Source organism: Urocampus carinirostris, chromosome 3 (assembly GCF_059441175.1).
Source record: "Urocampus carinirostris isolate Australia breed hairy pipefish chromosome 3, RoL_Ucar_1.0, whole genome shotgun sequence".
Classification (NCBI taxonomy): Eukaryota; Metazoa; Chordata; class Actinopteri; order Syngnathiformes; family Syngnathidae; genus Urocampus; species Urocampus carinirostris.
Genome location: NC_142351.1, coordinates 782344 through 798800, shown reverse-complemented (window position 1 = coordinate 798800; position 16457 = coordinate 782344). Strand labels below are relative to the sequence as shown.

Below are 16457 nucleotides of genomic sequence, written 5' to 3'. Positions count from 1 at the left end.
TGTTCGGCAGCCATGACACCTTCTCCTTCGAAAGCCCGCCGCAATGGATTGTGGGTACAAGTGGCACAGATCGCACGATGCGTTCACGAAAATGGGTGTTTCGGGAGATCCTACCAGATACGACCGAAAAACGTCTAAAAAATGTGGGAAATCAGGGTTTTCTAACCCCCAACGGGGGAAATATCATTGGAAGGACACTCGAAGTAGAAGGTCCTAGTAGCAAAGTTGGGGTACATAGCCTTTCTCCTGGTTTGAAGTTGGAAAACTCAGTTGTCTTTTCGGGAACGCAGCAACAGAAACACATAGAGGACTAAAATGATCTATCGAAGCTTGGAGATGAATGGCCTTTTTTTTTAAATACATTTTTGTTGTTGTTTTAGCTCATCATCTGCAAAATAGATGCTAAATGTCAGTCACACGATACCGTTGGTCGCCATTTTATTCAGATTTAGTTTCCGAAGCCTTTGTTCTGAGAGCGCCGGTCTCCTGGTGATCCCAAGAGCCAAGAAGAAATCCCACATTTTTCTCCATCTAGGCCCCGTTGCTGTGGAACACCCTTCCCCCTGAGATCCGATCCGAAACCTCAGTGGAAATGTTTCAATCTAAGCTTAAAACTCACTTCTTCTCTATATCATATGAATAACCTATCCTTTTCGTGGACAATATTATTTGTGATTGCAACATCCTTTGCTGTCTGGTCATCCTGAAAGGGAGAAACCACATGTGCGGTCCCTTCTCAAGGGTTCTTCATTTTCCTCATGTTGAAGGTTTTGAGTTTTTCCTTGCACTCATGTCGGTTCCAGATCAGGGAATGCTGTCATAATAGTCTGTGTAATAACCTGTGAAGTCCTTTGAGACTCTTTGTGATTAAGCGCGTCACAAATTAAAATGACTTGATTTGACTATTAAACTTCGGCCATTTTTTTCTCGGACATTGCGAGAGTTGTAAACGCTTAAAATGATCGTTCCGCGTCCATCCCAATTCTCCATACGTGCGCGTAAAAACGGGGCGTAAAATATATCACTGGTGGCGACACTTATTTCAGGGTTTCTTTTAATACGATCGAAACATCTTCGACTTATTTCGAATTTTATTGGCTGAGCAATGCGTCGATTATCATTTGAAGCGGTTTCGATTGGCTAGAGTTCTTGGCAGGTAAAGGAGGCGTTGTCGTTTTTAGCAATACGGACCGGGATAGGCTAATACGGGCTGAGGACCGACAAGCCAAGCCGCGATTGGCTGAAAAGGCAGAAACAAGGCAGAGATACTTTTCGACTGTTTTTTTTAATCCATTATGGCGTGTTTTGGAGTAAACCTTTTTTAGGATGTTGAATGAATGAATGAATGAATGAAAACTTTTATTTCGAACATTAAAATAAAAACGGGACAAAAACAATAAGTCACCAACAAAATAACGTCACATAACATGTTGGAAAAGGGGTAGTCAGAAGCAGATGCTTAGTTTTCCTAGCCCTTTATCTTCCCTATTAAATACATTTTACAAATCCTCCTTTCCTCTTATGTCTAATATAACAAAATCTCATGGATATACTTATTACATAGGTCGGATATCAATAATAATTACAATAATCACATATTTTATAGACTGATCTTCGTAATGCCCATCCCTCAGCGTCACCATGCACCTCGTTACCAAACGTCACTGCGGCACCAATGATAATAACAACAATAAAAAGGACATTTATAATGACAGTTGTGATATAATAATAGCAACAATAACAACAAGTTAACCATCGTTTGAAATGCAGTATTTCCAATCTCCCTCATTTCCCATTCTCTTCATCCCTGTATTTCGCCAGTAATGTTTTTTTTTATAATTAAATTGGAATACATGACTCGTTGGACATTGTTTGATCTGGTCTTGTAAATTATTCCAAAGTTTGACTCCGCACACAGACACACACATACTTTTCCTGGTGGTTCTCGCCTTTGGGATGAGGAATTCACCACAGCCCCTCAATTTATAATTTCCCTCTTTCCGAGTGAATCGTTTTTGTATGTTTTCTGGCACTTTGTTTTTGTTGACCTTAAATAAGTCAAGTCACATTTATATAGCCCTTAATCACAAAAATGTCTCAAAGGACTGCAAAGATTAAATATGAGTTGTGAAGTGAAAAATGTTATTAAATCATACATTTTTAATCATTTGGACCGCATGAATAAAATATTGGTATGATCCCGATATCCTACCCTGTGTATGGTTCTAATTGTTACGTACTATGGTGGAACTTCATGGCTGCAAGACAATGTCTGTCAGATTTAGAGTTTCAGGGATGAGTATACTATGAAAATCTTGATATTTTGAATGCCAAAAGTTGAAGCATCGGACTCATTTGAACATTAATAGTTTTGATTGTTAAAGGGGGAACAAATTGGGCTACTGATGATTGTTCTGTATATACTTAACAGTTCATATTTCAGTTTAATGTTGTCTTACAATGTGGTCATGGTGATTTCCAGTCTCAACTTCATCTCGGTCCAGGAAAATCCAAGTCCCTTTTCTGTGGTGCTCTTGGTTTCCATTACAAATTCATTTGAAATAGCCTGTGTCTAGTGTTTATCATGAAGGATGAAACTTCAAACACAATGTATTTTCAACTTTAATCGATCGATTTTGTAGTTTGTTGATATGGATAGTGATCAGTCCAGAAGAAAAATAACATCGACCCACAAATAATGCATGCAGTTTGATTGTATTAAACTACGTTTTATTCACAGGACAAAGAAAATGGAATCAAACAAAAGAATAAAGCACAATGTTGACACAAGCACTCAGTGTGAGCAAGGAGGAAGGTGGAAGAAATGCTGCAACAGGTCAACAGTACCGATCAATGAACCCGGATTGAGGATAAGAGACTCATTTCAATGATCAGGGACTGTTTTCATAGCATGCCAACATGGGATATTTGCCCAAACCACCAAAGACAGGTTGTTGCATGACCATTTTTGTGTAGTTTTGAGAACAAAAAAGTCCCTCGGGGGAGGAGTGTGTGAGAAGCAGCACATGGCCAAGCAGGAAGATGAAGAAATAAAGCTTCCTATCTCTTTTGGCGGCGGACTTCAAGGGGATTGTTCTCATCCGGACGACACGGACGGAGAGAACCACAAGCTCTCCAAGCTTTGGGGCTCTGGTGATAACAGGCCCCAACCCTGGGGATCTAGGTTGGCCGTCTTGTTGTTATGATAATTATAATTATTGATAAAAGGCAAAATTTTATGGGGACAAGATATGAAATAGATCATCTATCAAGAAACATGACGCATATGGAAATCATGAATCTTTTAAACCAGTATGAAGACTTTGGGGTTTCAAATCTTTATGATACAGCTGGAGAGTCTGCTCACTTCCTGTGAATGAATGTGGCTTTTATGATGTGGTGGCAGAGTCAGTGGTTGGAAAAAGGGGAGGGCAAATGGTTTTGTGGCCGTTATGTTCCTATAGGTCAGGGGTCGGGAGCCATTTATGGCTCTTTTGATGACGGCATCTGGCTCTCTGAAAATTTCTGAACGAAACAAATCAATCAATAATTTTACTAATAATGTTACTTTAGCAAAATAAATAATAATAAAGTCAGAAAAAAACATGTAAAAAAATAAATAAGTACACACATTTTAATTTATATATATTTTCACCTGCAACTTTTCGTTCAGGCACGCAGCTAAGAGCCAATCTGTTCTCCGGTGAGCGGGAGGGTCCGCTACCTGGAAAGTCTCATTTCAATGGATAATTTACAACAATTCGCACAAGTCATTTTGAAGCAAAGAAGAAATATTTCCTCGTTTTTGGTTAGCTTTTTTATGCAGAGTGAACCCTTCTCATCAAGAAGATGACGAAAAGGAAAAAAGATGAAGATTACCGTACGTTTCAGCAGGAATGGACAGAGCAATTTGCCTTTATTGAGAGAGCAGGTTGTGCAGTGTGTCTTATATGCAATGACAAAATTTCCTCGATGAAACGGTCAAATATAAAGAGACACTTCGACACACGCCACGCCACATTTTCAGCGAAATATCCAGTGGGAGACAAGAGAAAGAAGGCCTGTCAAGAACGACTTTCCACAGTCCAGGCGAGTCAGCAGCAGCTCCGTGTATGGGCCAAACAAGGAGATTTGAACTCTGCTAGCTTTGCTGGTTCTTTAGCAATCGTGAGGAGCGGGAAGCCGTTTACAGATGGCGATTATGCCAAATCATTCATGCTTGATGTGGCCAACGAGCTTTTTGACGACTTTAAGGATAAAGATCAAATAATCAAACGGATAAAAGATACGCCTCTTTCAGCAAGAACTGTGCACGATCGTGCCGTCGTGATGTCGAATCCAGTGGAGAAAAAACAAGCGAATGACATAAATGCAGCGGAGTTTTTTTCCCTCGCTTTTTGGATGAATCAACAGATGTCAGTCATTGATCCCAGTTCAGTATTATTGCACGCTATGTTGACGGTGACTCGCTGCGTGAGGAAAGTCTTGCCGTTTTGCCACTCAAAGGGACAACGAGAGGAGAGGATTTATTCAAGTCTTTCATGGAGTTTGCAAATGAAACGAAACTACCGATGGATAAATTTATTTCTGTGTGTACCGACGGTGCTCCGTGCACGGTGGGGAAAAACAGAGGATTTGTAGCGCTGCTTGGAGAGCAGGAGAACAGACCCCTCCTCGGCTTCCACTGTATTCTACATCAGGAGGCACTTTGTGCGCAGATGTGTGACAAGCAGCTCGATGACGTGATGTCGCTGCTCATTCGGGTGGTCAACTTTATTGTTGCCCAGTGTAACAGAGTTGAAATTTGATTGTTTTGAATGTTTTTTTGAATTCTCACCAAATCTGTGTTTTTGTCGGATTACTGTTAATATTCCGGTACCTCATTCAGTTGTTAAGTCATGGGCGTCTGCGACTGTCTTTTTCGTTTGGCACTTTATGGGCTTCAGGGCTTGCCGTAGCTTCAGCTAATTTTCATCGCGCTGAAGGTAAGATGTGCCCAATGTCAGTCCGATAAAAAATGCATATTTTGCTAGATATCGGAGCTGCTTTCGCAAATTATTTTTGTATATAAAGATATATAAGTTGTGCTAAATGATGTATATTTAAAAAAGCACTAAATAAGAAGTAAAGCAATACAGCTTGAAACGATGATGCAACGTGTTTTGATGCAAACACGCCACGAGGTGCGGCCTGTTGAGTGATGACCCGTTTTTTTGTATCTTTAATATATTAGATAATTGCAGTCGTGAACAGATGCCCCTGATTTTTGCATTGTTTTGTTTACTGAATGCAGGTACGTGGGAAAGTTATGTTCATTGTTATTATGGAAGTTTCATTATTAATGTGCTCGCATGTTGTCTGCTTGTTGTAGCTTAAGTGAATTTGTAAGCGCTGAAGATAATTGCAGTCGTGAACAGATGCCCCTGATTTTTGTATTGTTTTGTTTACTGAATGCAGGCAATAAACCCAGAGACTGTGAAACCTTGTGTCGTGCATGAAAGAGGGTCGCTACACCGAGCTTTAAACGATCGCCAGTTTAAAGCACTGTTGGATGAAGTGGAGAATAATTATCCCGGTCTTATATTGCACAGTAATGTGCGTTGGCTGTCAAGAGGGAAGGCGCTTAGCCGTTTTGCAGCTTGCCTGAGCGAAATACGGACTTTGCTTCAAATGAAAGGCATCGGGTATCCCAAGCTAGCGAACACTGAGTGGCTCCTCAAGTTTTATTATCTCGTGGACATGACTGGACATCTGAACCATCTCAATGTGAATATGCAAGGCATTGGAAATACAGTCTTATCCCTTCAACAGGCAGTCTTTGCATTTCAAAACAAGCTGGAAATCTTTACTGCGGATATTGAGACTGGTCGTTTACTACACTTTGAAAAACTGAAAGTATTTAAAGATGAGTGCACAGCAAGTGACTCCCCTGAACATTTTGATCTCCGTCAGCTCGCAGTTTTCACATCTTCTCTCCTGACGTCATTCAAAGCACGCTTTGGGGACTTTCGTGAGCACACTAGTCTTTTTCAATTCGTCACTCATCCGCACGAGTGTGATTTGGACAAAGTAAACCTGAGTTTCATCCCCAATGTCTCTGTCAGAGATTTTGAAGTAGAAGTTGCTGACCTGAAGGCCACAGACACGTGGGTTAATAAGTTCAAGTCACTGAATGAAGATTTGGAAAGCCTTGCACCAGAGCAAGCAGAGCTGGCAGGCAAACACAAACGGACAGACTTCAGCGCGCAGACCAGCCGATTGTCAAAACCCGGAACGCGCTTCCCGTCACGTACAAAACACTGCAGCGTGTGAGTCTTGCTGTATCGACCACGTTTGGATCTACGTATGCATGCGAACAGTCGTTCTCACACCTAAAACACATCAAAACCGACCTGCGATCACGTTTAAAAGATGGAAGCCTAAACGCCTGCATGAAGCTGAACCTCACCACCTATCAACCGGACTACAAAGCCATCAGCAAAACCATGCAACACCAAAAGTCGCATTAATAGTAAGAAGTACTTTTCTTATTAATAAATACCTTCAATTTTATTTTGAACAACATGTTATAACAGTCTTATTATAATATATATATTGTTGGTCTTCTTCGATTTAGATAAGAAATTGCTGACCTGAGGGCCTCAGACAGCGGTGAACAAGCAGAGCGGGCAAGTAAACATGGACAGATATGAATAAAACCTCAGCCTGCAGACCAGTTGATTGTTATAATTATAAATAATTGTTAGTTTTTGTTATTAACTTACAATGTTGTTCAAAATAATTTCTGTCTTATTATACTATAAACTCGTTGATTTTCCTCTTCCGTTTAGCTGTTTTTGGTATTAAAATATACATATGGTTTTCCTAGGATTAGATTTTAAAATTTGTTTTTTTTCGGCTCTTTCAGCAAAAAAGGTTGCCGACCCCTGCTATAGGCCAATTACATGTTTTAAGTTATAACTCTTACTAAATGTTTGACCACAAATTGAGCAAGCAAAATTCTTCTCGCCAGTGTGGGTTCTTGTGTGTCATTTCTAGTGTCCAATATGGATCTTTTTTTTTTTCACCACAATGTCAACAGGTCAAAAGCTTTTCGCCAGTGTGGGTTCAAGTGTGTTTTGTTAAGTTCCCACGATCAATGAATCCTTTTCCACAAACTGAGCAGGCAATAGGCTTCTCACCAGTGTGGGTTTTTTGGTGTGACTTCAAGTTTCCTTTGTGGGAGAGTTGTTTTCCACAAATTGAGCAGGAAAAAGGCTTCTAACCAATGTGTGCGTTCTAGTGTGAATTTTTAAGTTTCCATTCCGTGTGAATCTTTGACCGCAAACCGAACAAGAAAAAGGCTTCTCGCCAGTGTGGGTTCTAGTGTGTATTTTTAGGTGCCCATTCCGGGTGAATCTTTGACCGCAAATTGAGCAGGAAAAAGGCTTCTCCCCAGTGTGGGTTCTAGTGTGTATTTTTAATTTCCCATGCTCAATGAATCTTTTACCACAAATTGAGCAGGAAAAAGGCTTCTCGCCAGTGTGGGTTCTAGTATGTGTTTTTAAGTTTCCACTTGTAGTGAATCCTTGACCGCAAACTGAGCAAGAAAAAGGCTTCTCGCCAGTGTGGGTTAACGTGTGAGTTTTTAAGTGTCCACTACTAGTGAATTTTTGACCGCAAACTGAACAAGAAAAAGGCTTCTCCCCAATATGGGTTCTAAAGTGTATTTTTAATTTCCCATGCTCAATGAATCTTTTACCACAAATTGTGCAGGAGAAAGGCTTCTCGCCAGTGTGGGTTCTAATGTGTATTTTTAAGTCCCCACTCCGGGTGTATCGTTTATCACATATTGAGCAGGCAAAAGGCTTCTCCCCAGTGTGGGTTCTAGTGTGTATTTTTAATTTCCCATGCTCAATGAATCTTTTACCACAAATTGAGCAGGAAAAAGGCTTCTCGCCAGTGTGGGTTCTAGAGTGTATTTTTAAGTGCCCACACCGGGAGAATCCTTTTCCACAAACCGAACAAGAAAAAGGCTTCCCGCCAGTGTGGGTTCTAGTGTGTATTTTTAAGTGGCCACTGTTAGTAAATCTTTGACCGCAGACTGAGCAAGAAAAAGGCTTCACGCCAGTGTGGATTCGTTGGTGTGATTTCAATTGTCCATTTCGGGTGAATCTTTGACCGCAAACTAAGCAGCAAAAAGGCTTCTCCCTAGTGTGGGTAAATGTGTGTCTTTTTAAGCTCCCACTTGTGAATCTTTTTCCGCAAATTGAGCAGCCAAAAGGCTTCTCGTTAGTGTGGGTTCTAATGTGTTTTGTTAAGTCCCCACTCTGGGTGAATGTTTTACCGCAAACTGAACAAGAAAAAGGCTTCTCACCAGCATGGGATTTCATATGCAACTTCAAATAAGCCTTGCTTCGAAACGTTTTCCCACACCGAGAACATGTGTTACCACCTTCGGCGTTTGCGGAGCGGGACGTGTCGTCCCCATCCTTTTCCACGTGTTGATGGGAGCTGATGCTTAGAAGCTCCTGCCGACCGTTATCTTCAGGTTGACCTTGATCTTCGGCGGTTGAACGGACTTGAAAATTTTCCTCTTCTTTCAGGTGAACAGGCTCCCAATCCTCTGTCTCTTGCTTAACATGATAAGGCTTCAGATCTTCCTCCTCCTTCTTAATTTTAACGGCAGGCATCTCTGGTTCCTGCCGCGCGGTAGGAAGATATTCTTGGCTGACGTCTGCAAGACACAAGTCACATTTATTTGTATTGCCCTCAACTCGTTCAGAAGCATTGTCCCCGAGTGCCAAAACGTAAGAAAAATTCTAAAGGCTTCGGCGTGGCTGATCAGTAAGTATTAGGCCTCTGGGAATTAAATCACCATTAGATGGTAGGAGTAGCTTTGATCAGATATTTGTCAACACTTAGTGCCGCGTTTTGTTCCTGTATTCGCCGTATTACTTCGTAGGGCGCTGAGTAGAAAAGCAAAGATACAAGTACATACTGTTGCAAGAGCAAAGAAGTGTTAAGGAATATGTAAATACCAAGACTAGAATAGGTCAGAGGAACGCCGTTGGCATAATCATACTATACATAATAACCTTAATCAATTCCCATCGAACATACGCATAGCGGAAGGCTAAAAACTCTCTTTAAGACGTGCAGTCTTGCTCGCAATGGAGCGAAGACGGCGACCTGACGGCAGGTCATCAAAGTACCTGCGAGCAGGGTGACTGGGATCCTCTATCGTTTTTAGTGTCCGTTTTATAGTTCGATCGATGTAGATACTATGCAGGGACGGGAGGCCGGTACCTATTAATTCCTCTGCCGTCCTCACTACTGATTCCGTCTTTGACAATTCTTTCTGATTGACCTAGTTAAAACGGATTCAATGATAGCACGATAAAAATGGACGAGAATGGATTGAAGGACACCGACTGATTTGAGTTGACGAAGGAAGTAGAGCCTTTATCTGGCTGACTTTAGAATATCAGTAGCATTGACAGTCCATGTGAGGTCAGCTGACAAGTAAGTACCCAGGAACTTGAATGAATGGACCAGTTACGCCTCACTACCATTAATTGACAACGGCACATGCGGGGGAGGCTTAGTACGGAAATCTATTATCATCTCCTTAGTTTTACCTATATTCAATAACGGATTACTCTCATGACACCAGGTGGAAAGTGAATCCATTTCTGTCAGGTATTCAGTTTCGTCTCCATCTGAAATAAAGCCAGTAACCGTGGTGTCGTCTGCATATTTAGCGAATGGGCCGAATTGGGTTGACAATCGTGTGTGAATAGGGAAAACAGAGTTGGAGACAATGGACGGCCCTGAGGCGTAACAGTGTTGAAGACAGTAGAACATGAGTCTTTCTCCTCAATGCGAACGGACTGTTCTCTATTGAGGAGGAAATCTAAAATCCAATTTGATAGTAAAACGGGAAAATTGAGGTCATGAGGAAGTTTCAAATGCGGTTTAGAAGGAATCATAGTGTTAAAAGCTGAACTAAAATCTATGAATAAAACCCGAACGAATTAATTCCTATGCTCAAGATGACTTAGAATTGAAATGGCATCATCTACACTTCTATTAGCACGATATTATATTGGTATGGAACGAGATTGGATGGTAGAAAGGACTTGATGAATTTCAATACGATCTTCTCCAAAGTGTTCATGATCATGGACGGGAGTGCAATGGCTCTATAATCGTTCAAACATGAGACATTGTTCTTCTTCGGGACGGTTACAATTGTACAGGAGCAGAACTCAAAGACCAATTAAAATACCAGTAAAGACGGGCAAGTTGAGAAGCACACTCTTTGAGAAGGCAGGGTGAGAGTTTATCGGGGCCTGGTGATTTCCTCTCTTTCAACCTCCCGAAATCACTTCTTACCTCCTCTTCACTGAATGATTTCTTGTATAGATCATGTTTATAGTTTATACTGGCTGAATAAATAAATACAATACATACAATACACAAATTGAGCAAGTGAAAGGCTACTCGCCAGTGTGGGTTAGTTGGTGTAATTTCAATTTTTTTTTTTTACAACAAACTGAGCAAGAAAAAAGCTTTTCCCCCGTGTGGGTTAATGTGTGTTTTTTCAAGCCCCCACTCCGTGCTAATCTTTTACCGCAAAATGAGCAGGCAAAAGGCTTCTCCCCAGTGTGGAATTTCATATGCAACTTCATACAAGACTTGCTTCGAATTGTTTTCCCACACTGAGAACATGTGTTACCACCTTCAGCGTTTGCCGAATGGGACGTGTCGTCGTCGTCATCCGTTTCCACGTGTTGACGGGAGCTGATGCTTCCGGGCTCCTGCCGACCTTGATCTTCAGGTTGACCTTGATCTTCGATGGTTGAACGGACCACGGTCACTTGCAAGACTGGAACATCGTCCTCCTCCTCAACAGCCTCCCCATCCTCTGTCTCTTGCTTAACGTGATAGGGCTTCAGATCTTCCTCCTCAATTTTAACGGCAGGCAACTCTGGTTCCTGCCGCGCAGTACGAAGATATTCTTGGCTGACGTCTGAAAGACACAAGTCACGTTTATTTGTATTGCCCTTAACTCGATCAGTGCTGTAACGTTTTCAGAAGCGTTGTCCCCGAGTGCCAAAACGTAAAAAAATTCTAAAGGTTTAGGCGCTACTGATCAGTAAGTATTATCTCTACTGTGAAGAATAGGGGTGATAACATCATGCTTTGGGGGTGTTTTTTGCACACGGGACAGGACGAGTGCACTGCATTAAAGAGAGGATGACTAGGGCCGTGTATTGTGAGATTTTGGGGAACAACCTCCTCTCCTCAGTCGGAGCGTTGAAGATGGGTCGTGGCTGGGTCTTCCGACACGACAATGACCCGAAGCGCACAGCCAGGAAAACCAAGGAGTGGCTCCGGTAAGAAGCATATCAAGGTTCTAGCATGGCCTAATCAAAAATCTTTCGCGTGAGCTCCAACTCAGAGGTTCTCAGAGACAGCCCAGAAACCTGACTGATCTAGAGAAGATCTGTGTGGAGGAGTGGGACAGGAATCTCCTGCAGTGTGTGCAAAGCTGGTGAAAGACTACTGGAAACATTTGACCTCTGTAATAGCAGACAAAGGCTACCGTACCAAATATTTTCTCAGGTGTTCAAATACTTTTTTGCAGCTATATCACACAACTACTTTGTTCAAAAATCATGGATTTTTCTTTTTAGTTTATCCCTCTCACAGTGGACATGCACCTACGATGAAAATTTCAGACCCCTCCATGATTTCTAACTGGGAGATGTAACAAAATAGCAGGGTGTTCAAATACTTCTTTGCTTCACTGTATATATTTTGAAAGAATGAGCGAGACAGAAGGCCGAAACTCATTCGAAAGGAAAGTACGGCGGACGTCGACGGACAAATATCTCGTATTGCGGAAAGTAAAACGACCAACCTGCTCTGCTCAACACAACTCGGAGTATCTTGTAAACAGTTCCTGGCAACTCTGGTTCTGGTTCCTGCCACGCAGTAGGAAGATATTCTACACCCATGTCTGCAAGTCAAATCACATTTATTAGGGACACCTTTATTCACAGAAAATCAAAAAGGGACGCAGAGAAGACCACAGGGTTGCTACAGCTTAATGCAATTATGTAAGTAGGGCGTTCCTTTTCTAAATAAAAGGCAAGGTGAGGGAAGGCTGCTTTGGAGTGAGTTGGAGGAACAGTAACCAAAAGCAGTTTTCCGTTCGCTTCCCTTGCAAGTAAAACATACACAATTCTCTGTGTCCTTTTTGTATACAGGTTTTTGTTACAAATGTTGGGTTTAACCTGACATTACTTTAAAGCTATTAAATATGGCTGTGTCTTAAGTCTAGATTGGCTTAGAATCCAACATGGCGGCGCGCATGGATGCTGCGAAATGTTTAAATCTAAACTTAAAACTCACTTCTACTCCATAGCATATGAATAACCTACTCTTCTCGTCGGCTGAAAAATAGTCTGTGTGATATAGTGTAATAATCTGTGAAGCCCTTTGAGACTCTTCGTGATTTAGGGCTATACAAATAAAGATGACTTGACTTGACATTTCCTGTCACTTGGTGCCGGACAGTCCCAAAGGCAGGACAAAGGGGAAGCGGTGTAACCTGACTTGAGAGACGTTTATTGAAACAGCAACAACAAAAGACTGTACCGGCGAGAAGGGGGTGTGGGACTTGGGTAGTAGAGGTGGAGATCTTGAGAGGGAAACTAGAGAGGGGATCTTTGGGTGGCGAGAATCTTGAAAATAGGTTACTTGGTAATACCCTTAAGAAAATGCTAGAAGTGGCAGGTCTTGGTACAAGGAAGGAAAACTTGAGAGGGGGGGGGGGCTTCGGGGAAGTGCTTGGGGAGGAGAGTGTTGTGGAAAATAGACTTGCATTTGTAGAATAGAGTTGCATACATTTAGAAATGTAGAAAGACTTGCTTACATTGCTTACAGTAGTGAGGGAATGTTGACATAATTCGAGAAGATCCTTGGCAAGACAGTTGAGTTTCCCTAAAAGGGCATGAGACCTGCAAGGCCCCTCTTCAAGGACTCTCTGAGCAAACTGAGGCGAACAACATGTCCTAATAAGGGTACGACAGCATCTTCCTTGTTTTTACTGAGGACTAGGGCCGCCTTTTGGGTTGTACTCAAACTGAAGCTATAAAAGCATTGTTATGTCTGGAGTTCTCTGAGTTTCTTTGGGATGACGAAATAAAGAAGCTCCCCCTCATGGCAGGCTTTGGTGTACTTTATTAAATCACGTAAGAAGACTTAAAAGATTATCGAACCTACATTTTCTCCTACGAGAGAATCTTGAAAAGGAGAATTTTGAGTACCCTTAAGAGGACGTTTGAGATTCTAACGGAATATGGAAGTTTGAATTTGGGTTTGTCTGTTGGACTCTTTGTGTTTTGTGCCAAAGTTTACTGGAGACCGTAAATTTTGACGTGGGGCAGCGCTCAGGCAGAGGGAAGAGACCTTAAATCTTGACGAGCTGTCTGGGGCGGACCAGGCGGAGTCGACGCGTCCTTCTTCCGGGAACGGGGACCAATGAGAGCCAGCGATGGGGCGGAGGAGATGCTTTGCTGAGCAACTCGGAAGCAGGAGAGTCGTTTTTTGGAAGGAGAAGCGTGCAGAACTGTAGTGATTTGTGTGTTAGAAATAAAATCCACCCGTGAGTGAAAACGCCGGCTTCTGGGAACTTTCTATGCAGAAAAAGAACGCGCAAATTGTTTGGATGAATGGTGATTGGGAAAGGTCACAAATTGGAGTCAGATGATTCATTGAAGTTTGTGTTGATTTAACAAGAAATTCCAACAATTCGTGGCAAGTCTTGAAGTGGAGAAACTGGAACGTAGAGGGGATTGAAGGAGGAGGCGTTAGCTTGTTGCTTTGGTGAGTGAAAGTCTACAGGAATCAAAACGGTTCAGCAAAATGAGGTGGGAGCCTGGGGTACTTATAGTAAGGTGGCTGATTGTCTGATTGCAAACACCTGAAGAGAGGAAAAGTAGAGGAGGCTGGAAAATGGGGTAAAGCTGCCATGCTTTGGAGATGAGAAGGACTGAAGGCACAAAATTCCACACGGTGGTGTAAAATCCGCACACACCAAAAATACGGCTAAAGTATCATTACAATCACTTTCAGCAGTTTTCATGTCTACAGTACAAATATGTTCATATAGAGGAGACCGTACATTTGTAACAAATTGCTTTCTCCCTCCCCATTGATGTGGTTGTTAACTAGCATGAAACTGAAGCCAAAAATGTGGACATAAGAACTACTTGCCAGAAATGTCTTCAGCAGATTTGACATGAAATACAAAAAAAACAGCAAGAAAGAAAAAGGTGGACTTTTTACCGACAATTGCGTTTTTGGACCATACAATTGAGACACCTGGGCCGAGATGGAAAGGAAGCATATGATGCGGTGGGGGTAAACCTTTGTATGCTGATGAAGGGTTGCATGTTATATGACCTTGTTGCGCAGTGGGCTTAATGTTCGGTGTCTGGTTGGGAAGAGACAAGTGGAATGGATTTTTGGGGTGAATGTCAGTGTGTTCTCCACGGTAGCCACCTCCCACGAGGGGATTATGGCTTTCATATAGAAAGATAGAAAATCGAGACAATGTCACTCAGAGTCTTCAAAGGTCTTGTGTGAGGTCAAAATGGAGAGTATCTTTTATCAACGGCATCCAAAAAATCTCAAACTTTGAGTGTACATTGGTCACCGTGCTGCTGGTGTCCCCATGATTCGAGTGTACACGGTCTCTCCGATATGTTTTAAAAAATCGATGAGAAAAGCCTGGGACGATTCCGGACCAAACTACTGGGTTCCTACACCTTTTTCATGGCCATATTCAAGCACCTTTTAAGGACTTTTAAAGCCAATTTTCCAATTTCTCCAGGACCATTGAAGGAGGAAGTTACGCGCCGATCAAAAGAACGGGAGCCTAAACTGCAGTGTCTGACCCTAACCTCATTTGGGAACCCTAAAATCATTGAAAACTCTAACTTGCAGCCAAAATCCGAGCAGATAACCCTTCACCCCTAACTTTAGGCCTAACCCCGTTTCAAACTGTAACCCTAGCCTTACACCTTATGCTAGCTGTAACCCTAACCTTAAATATTTTTTTTTTACTTTTTGGAAACCTACATTCAGTTGAGAACCCCAATATGGGGCTCAAACCCTAGTTCATAATCCTCAACCTATCCCAAGAGCCAAGAAGAGATCAGCAGGTTGGAGAGCGTTCTCCATTCGTGCTGTGGAACGCTCTTCCCCCTGAGATTGGATCTGCAATCTCAGTGGAACTGTTTCAATATAGGATTAAAACACATTGCTATTCTAGAGCATATGACTAACCTAGATTTTATGTTGGCAACATTTGTGTATTATTTGCCCTCATGTGGGTTTTAGAACAGGGGATGGTGTTTCTTTTTCCATTTTGTGTGTTTTTTAATGGATTGTTCCCCCTCTTAAGTCACTTGTACATACTGTTGGATAATAATTAGTCATGTATGCATTAAAGCAACAAAAACAATCTAAAGAGCCGCTTCTGAGACAAAAAGAGCCGTCTAATTTTGGTCAGTCAAGCCAAAAGAGTCGCTTCTCTATAAAAAGACAGAATTCCTCTCGCTACTACAATGCAATATGCAGGGAGGGGCTGCTCCCTCTGTGGGGACACTGCGTGCTGAGGAAGCAGGAGAGTCCAAGCTAGTGTCCACTGACATACACAATTCTATACGAGATGACGTATGCGCTGCCCAGACTGCCCTCGTGACTACATCCACTTTTCTTAGAGTGGGCAAAACACGTACGTGGGTGAGGGACCGGCCACCCCTCACTGGTAACGCCCCTGATATGCGGCATGTAGCAGAAGCAAAAAATGTACAACCTTCCCCGAGCTGCTTGGAAACAGCGTCCGGTCGTCGACGTTCTCGCTCGGTCTCCTCTTTGGCTCCCCGAAGCTTCTCTTCCCCACTGGAGCACATTTTCTTCGCCTTTGAACGAAAAAACGCCACGATGTGTCGCTCCAACTCGGCAGTAAAAAGGACAAACTTTCGAAAAGGACCTTAAATTGATACTTCTGTTGAGTTGACTTCGTTTAAAGTCGACTACAGAACTTGTGGTGGTTTTCTCGACATTCTCTTGTTCGGCGGTGGAGCGGCAGCCATGACAGCTTCTCCTTCTGAACACCGCCGCAATGGATTGTGGGACACAGATACAAACAGAGGACTGGATAGGTGAGCGTACTGTAGCAGCCCGCTAACTCGCGTGCCTACGTGGCGGCCATCTTGGTCGGGGCAACTTCTTGCAATGGAAGTACAGTGGGAAGAAATCGCAACGTCCTCATTTTCAAACTGATTTTCATGTGGCTAACTTTTTATTATCAACGTCAACACTTGCAATATTACGGAACATAAACTTAAAACATATTTAAAAAACTAAAAAATGCTTCTGAAAAAAACACATGATAA

General features: G+C 42.3%; 1 protein-coding gene and 1 long non-coding RNA gene across 2 annotated transcripts; one reads left to right on the top strand and one right to left on the bottom strand.

Moving 5' to 3' along the window:
- The first annotated feature begins 6385 nt into the window (after nt 1–6385).
- LOC148368208 (uncharacterized) lies at nt 6386–6715 on the top strand. Its single transcript, XR_015849926.1, has 2 exons — nt 6386–6511; nt 6617–6715. It is a non-coding gene; the product is annotated as an uncharacterized LOC148368208 (long non-coding RNA).
- A 396-nt stretch (nt 6716–7111) lies between these two features.
- On the bottom strand, nt 7112–16175 carry LOC148368207 (uncharacterized). The gene is made up of 4 exons (XM_088330189.1): nt 15875–16175; nt 11909–12007; nt 10724–11014; nt 7112–8716 (listed from the first exon to the last, which is right to left on the bottom strand). Exons 1-4 carry the CDS (start codon nt 15969–15971, stop codon nt 7206–7208), a joined length of 1998 nt encoding a protein of 665 aa, XP_088186315.1. The 5' UTR covers nt 15972–16175; the 3' UTR covers nt 7112–7205.
- Nucleotides 16176–16457: the final 282 nt, after the last annotated feature.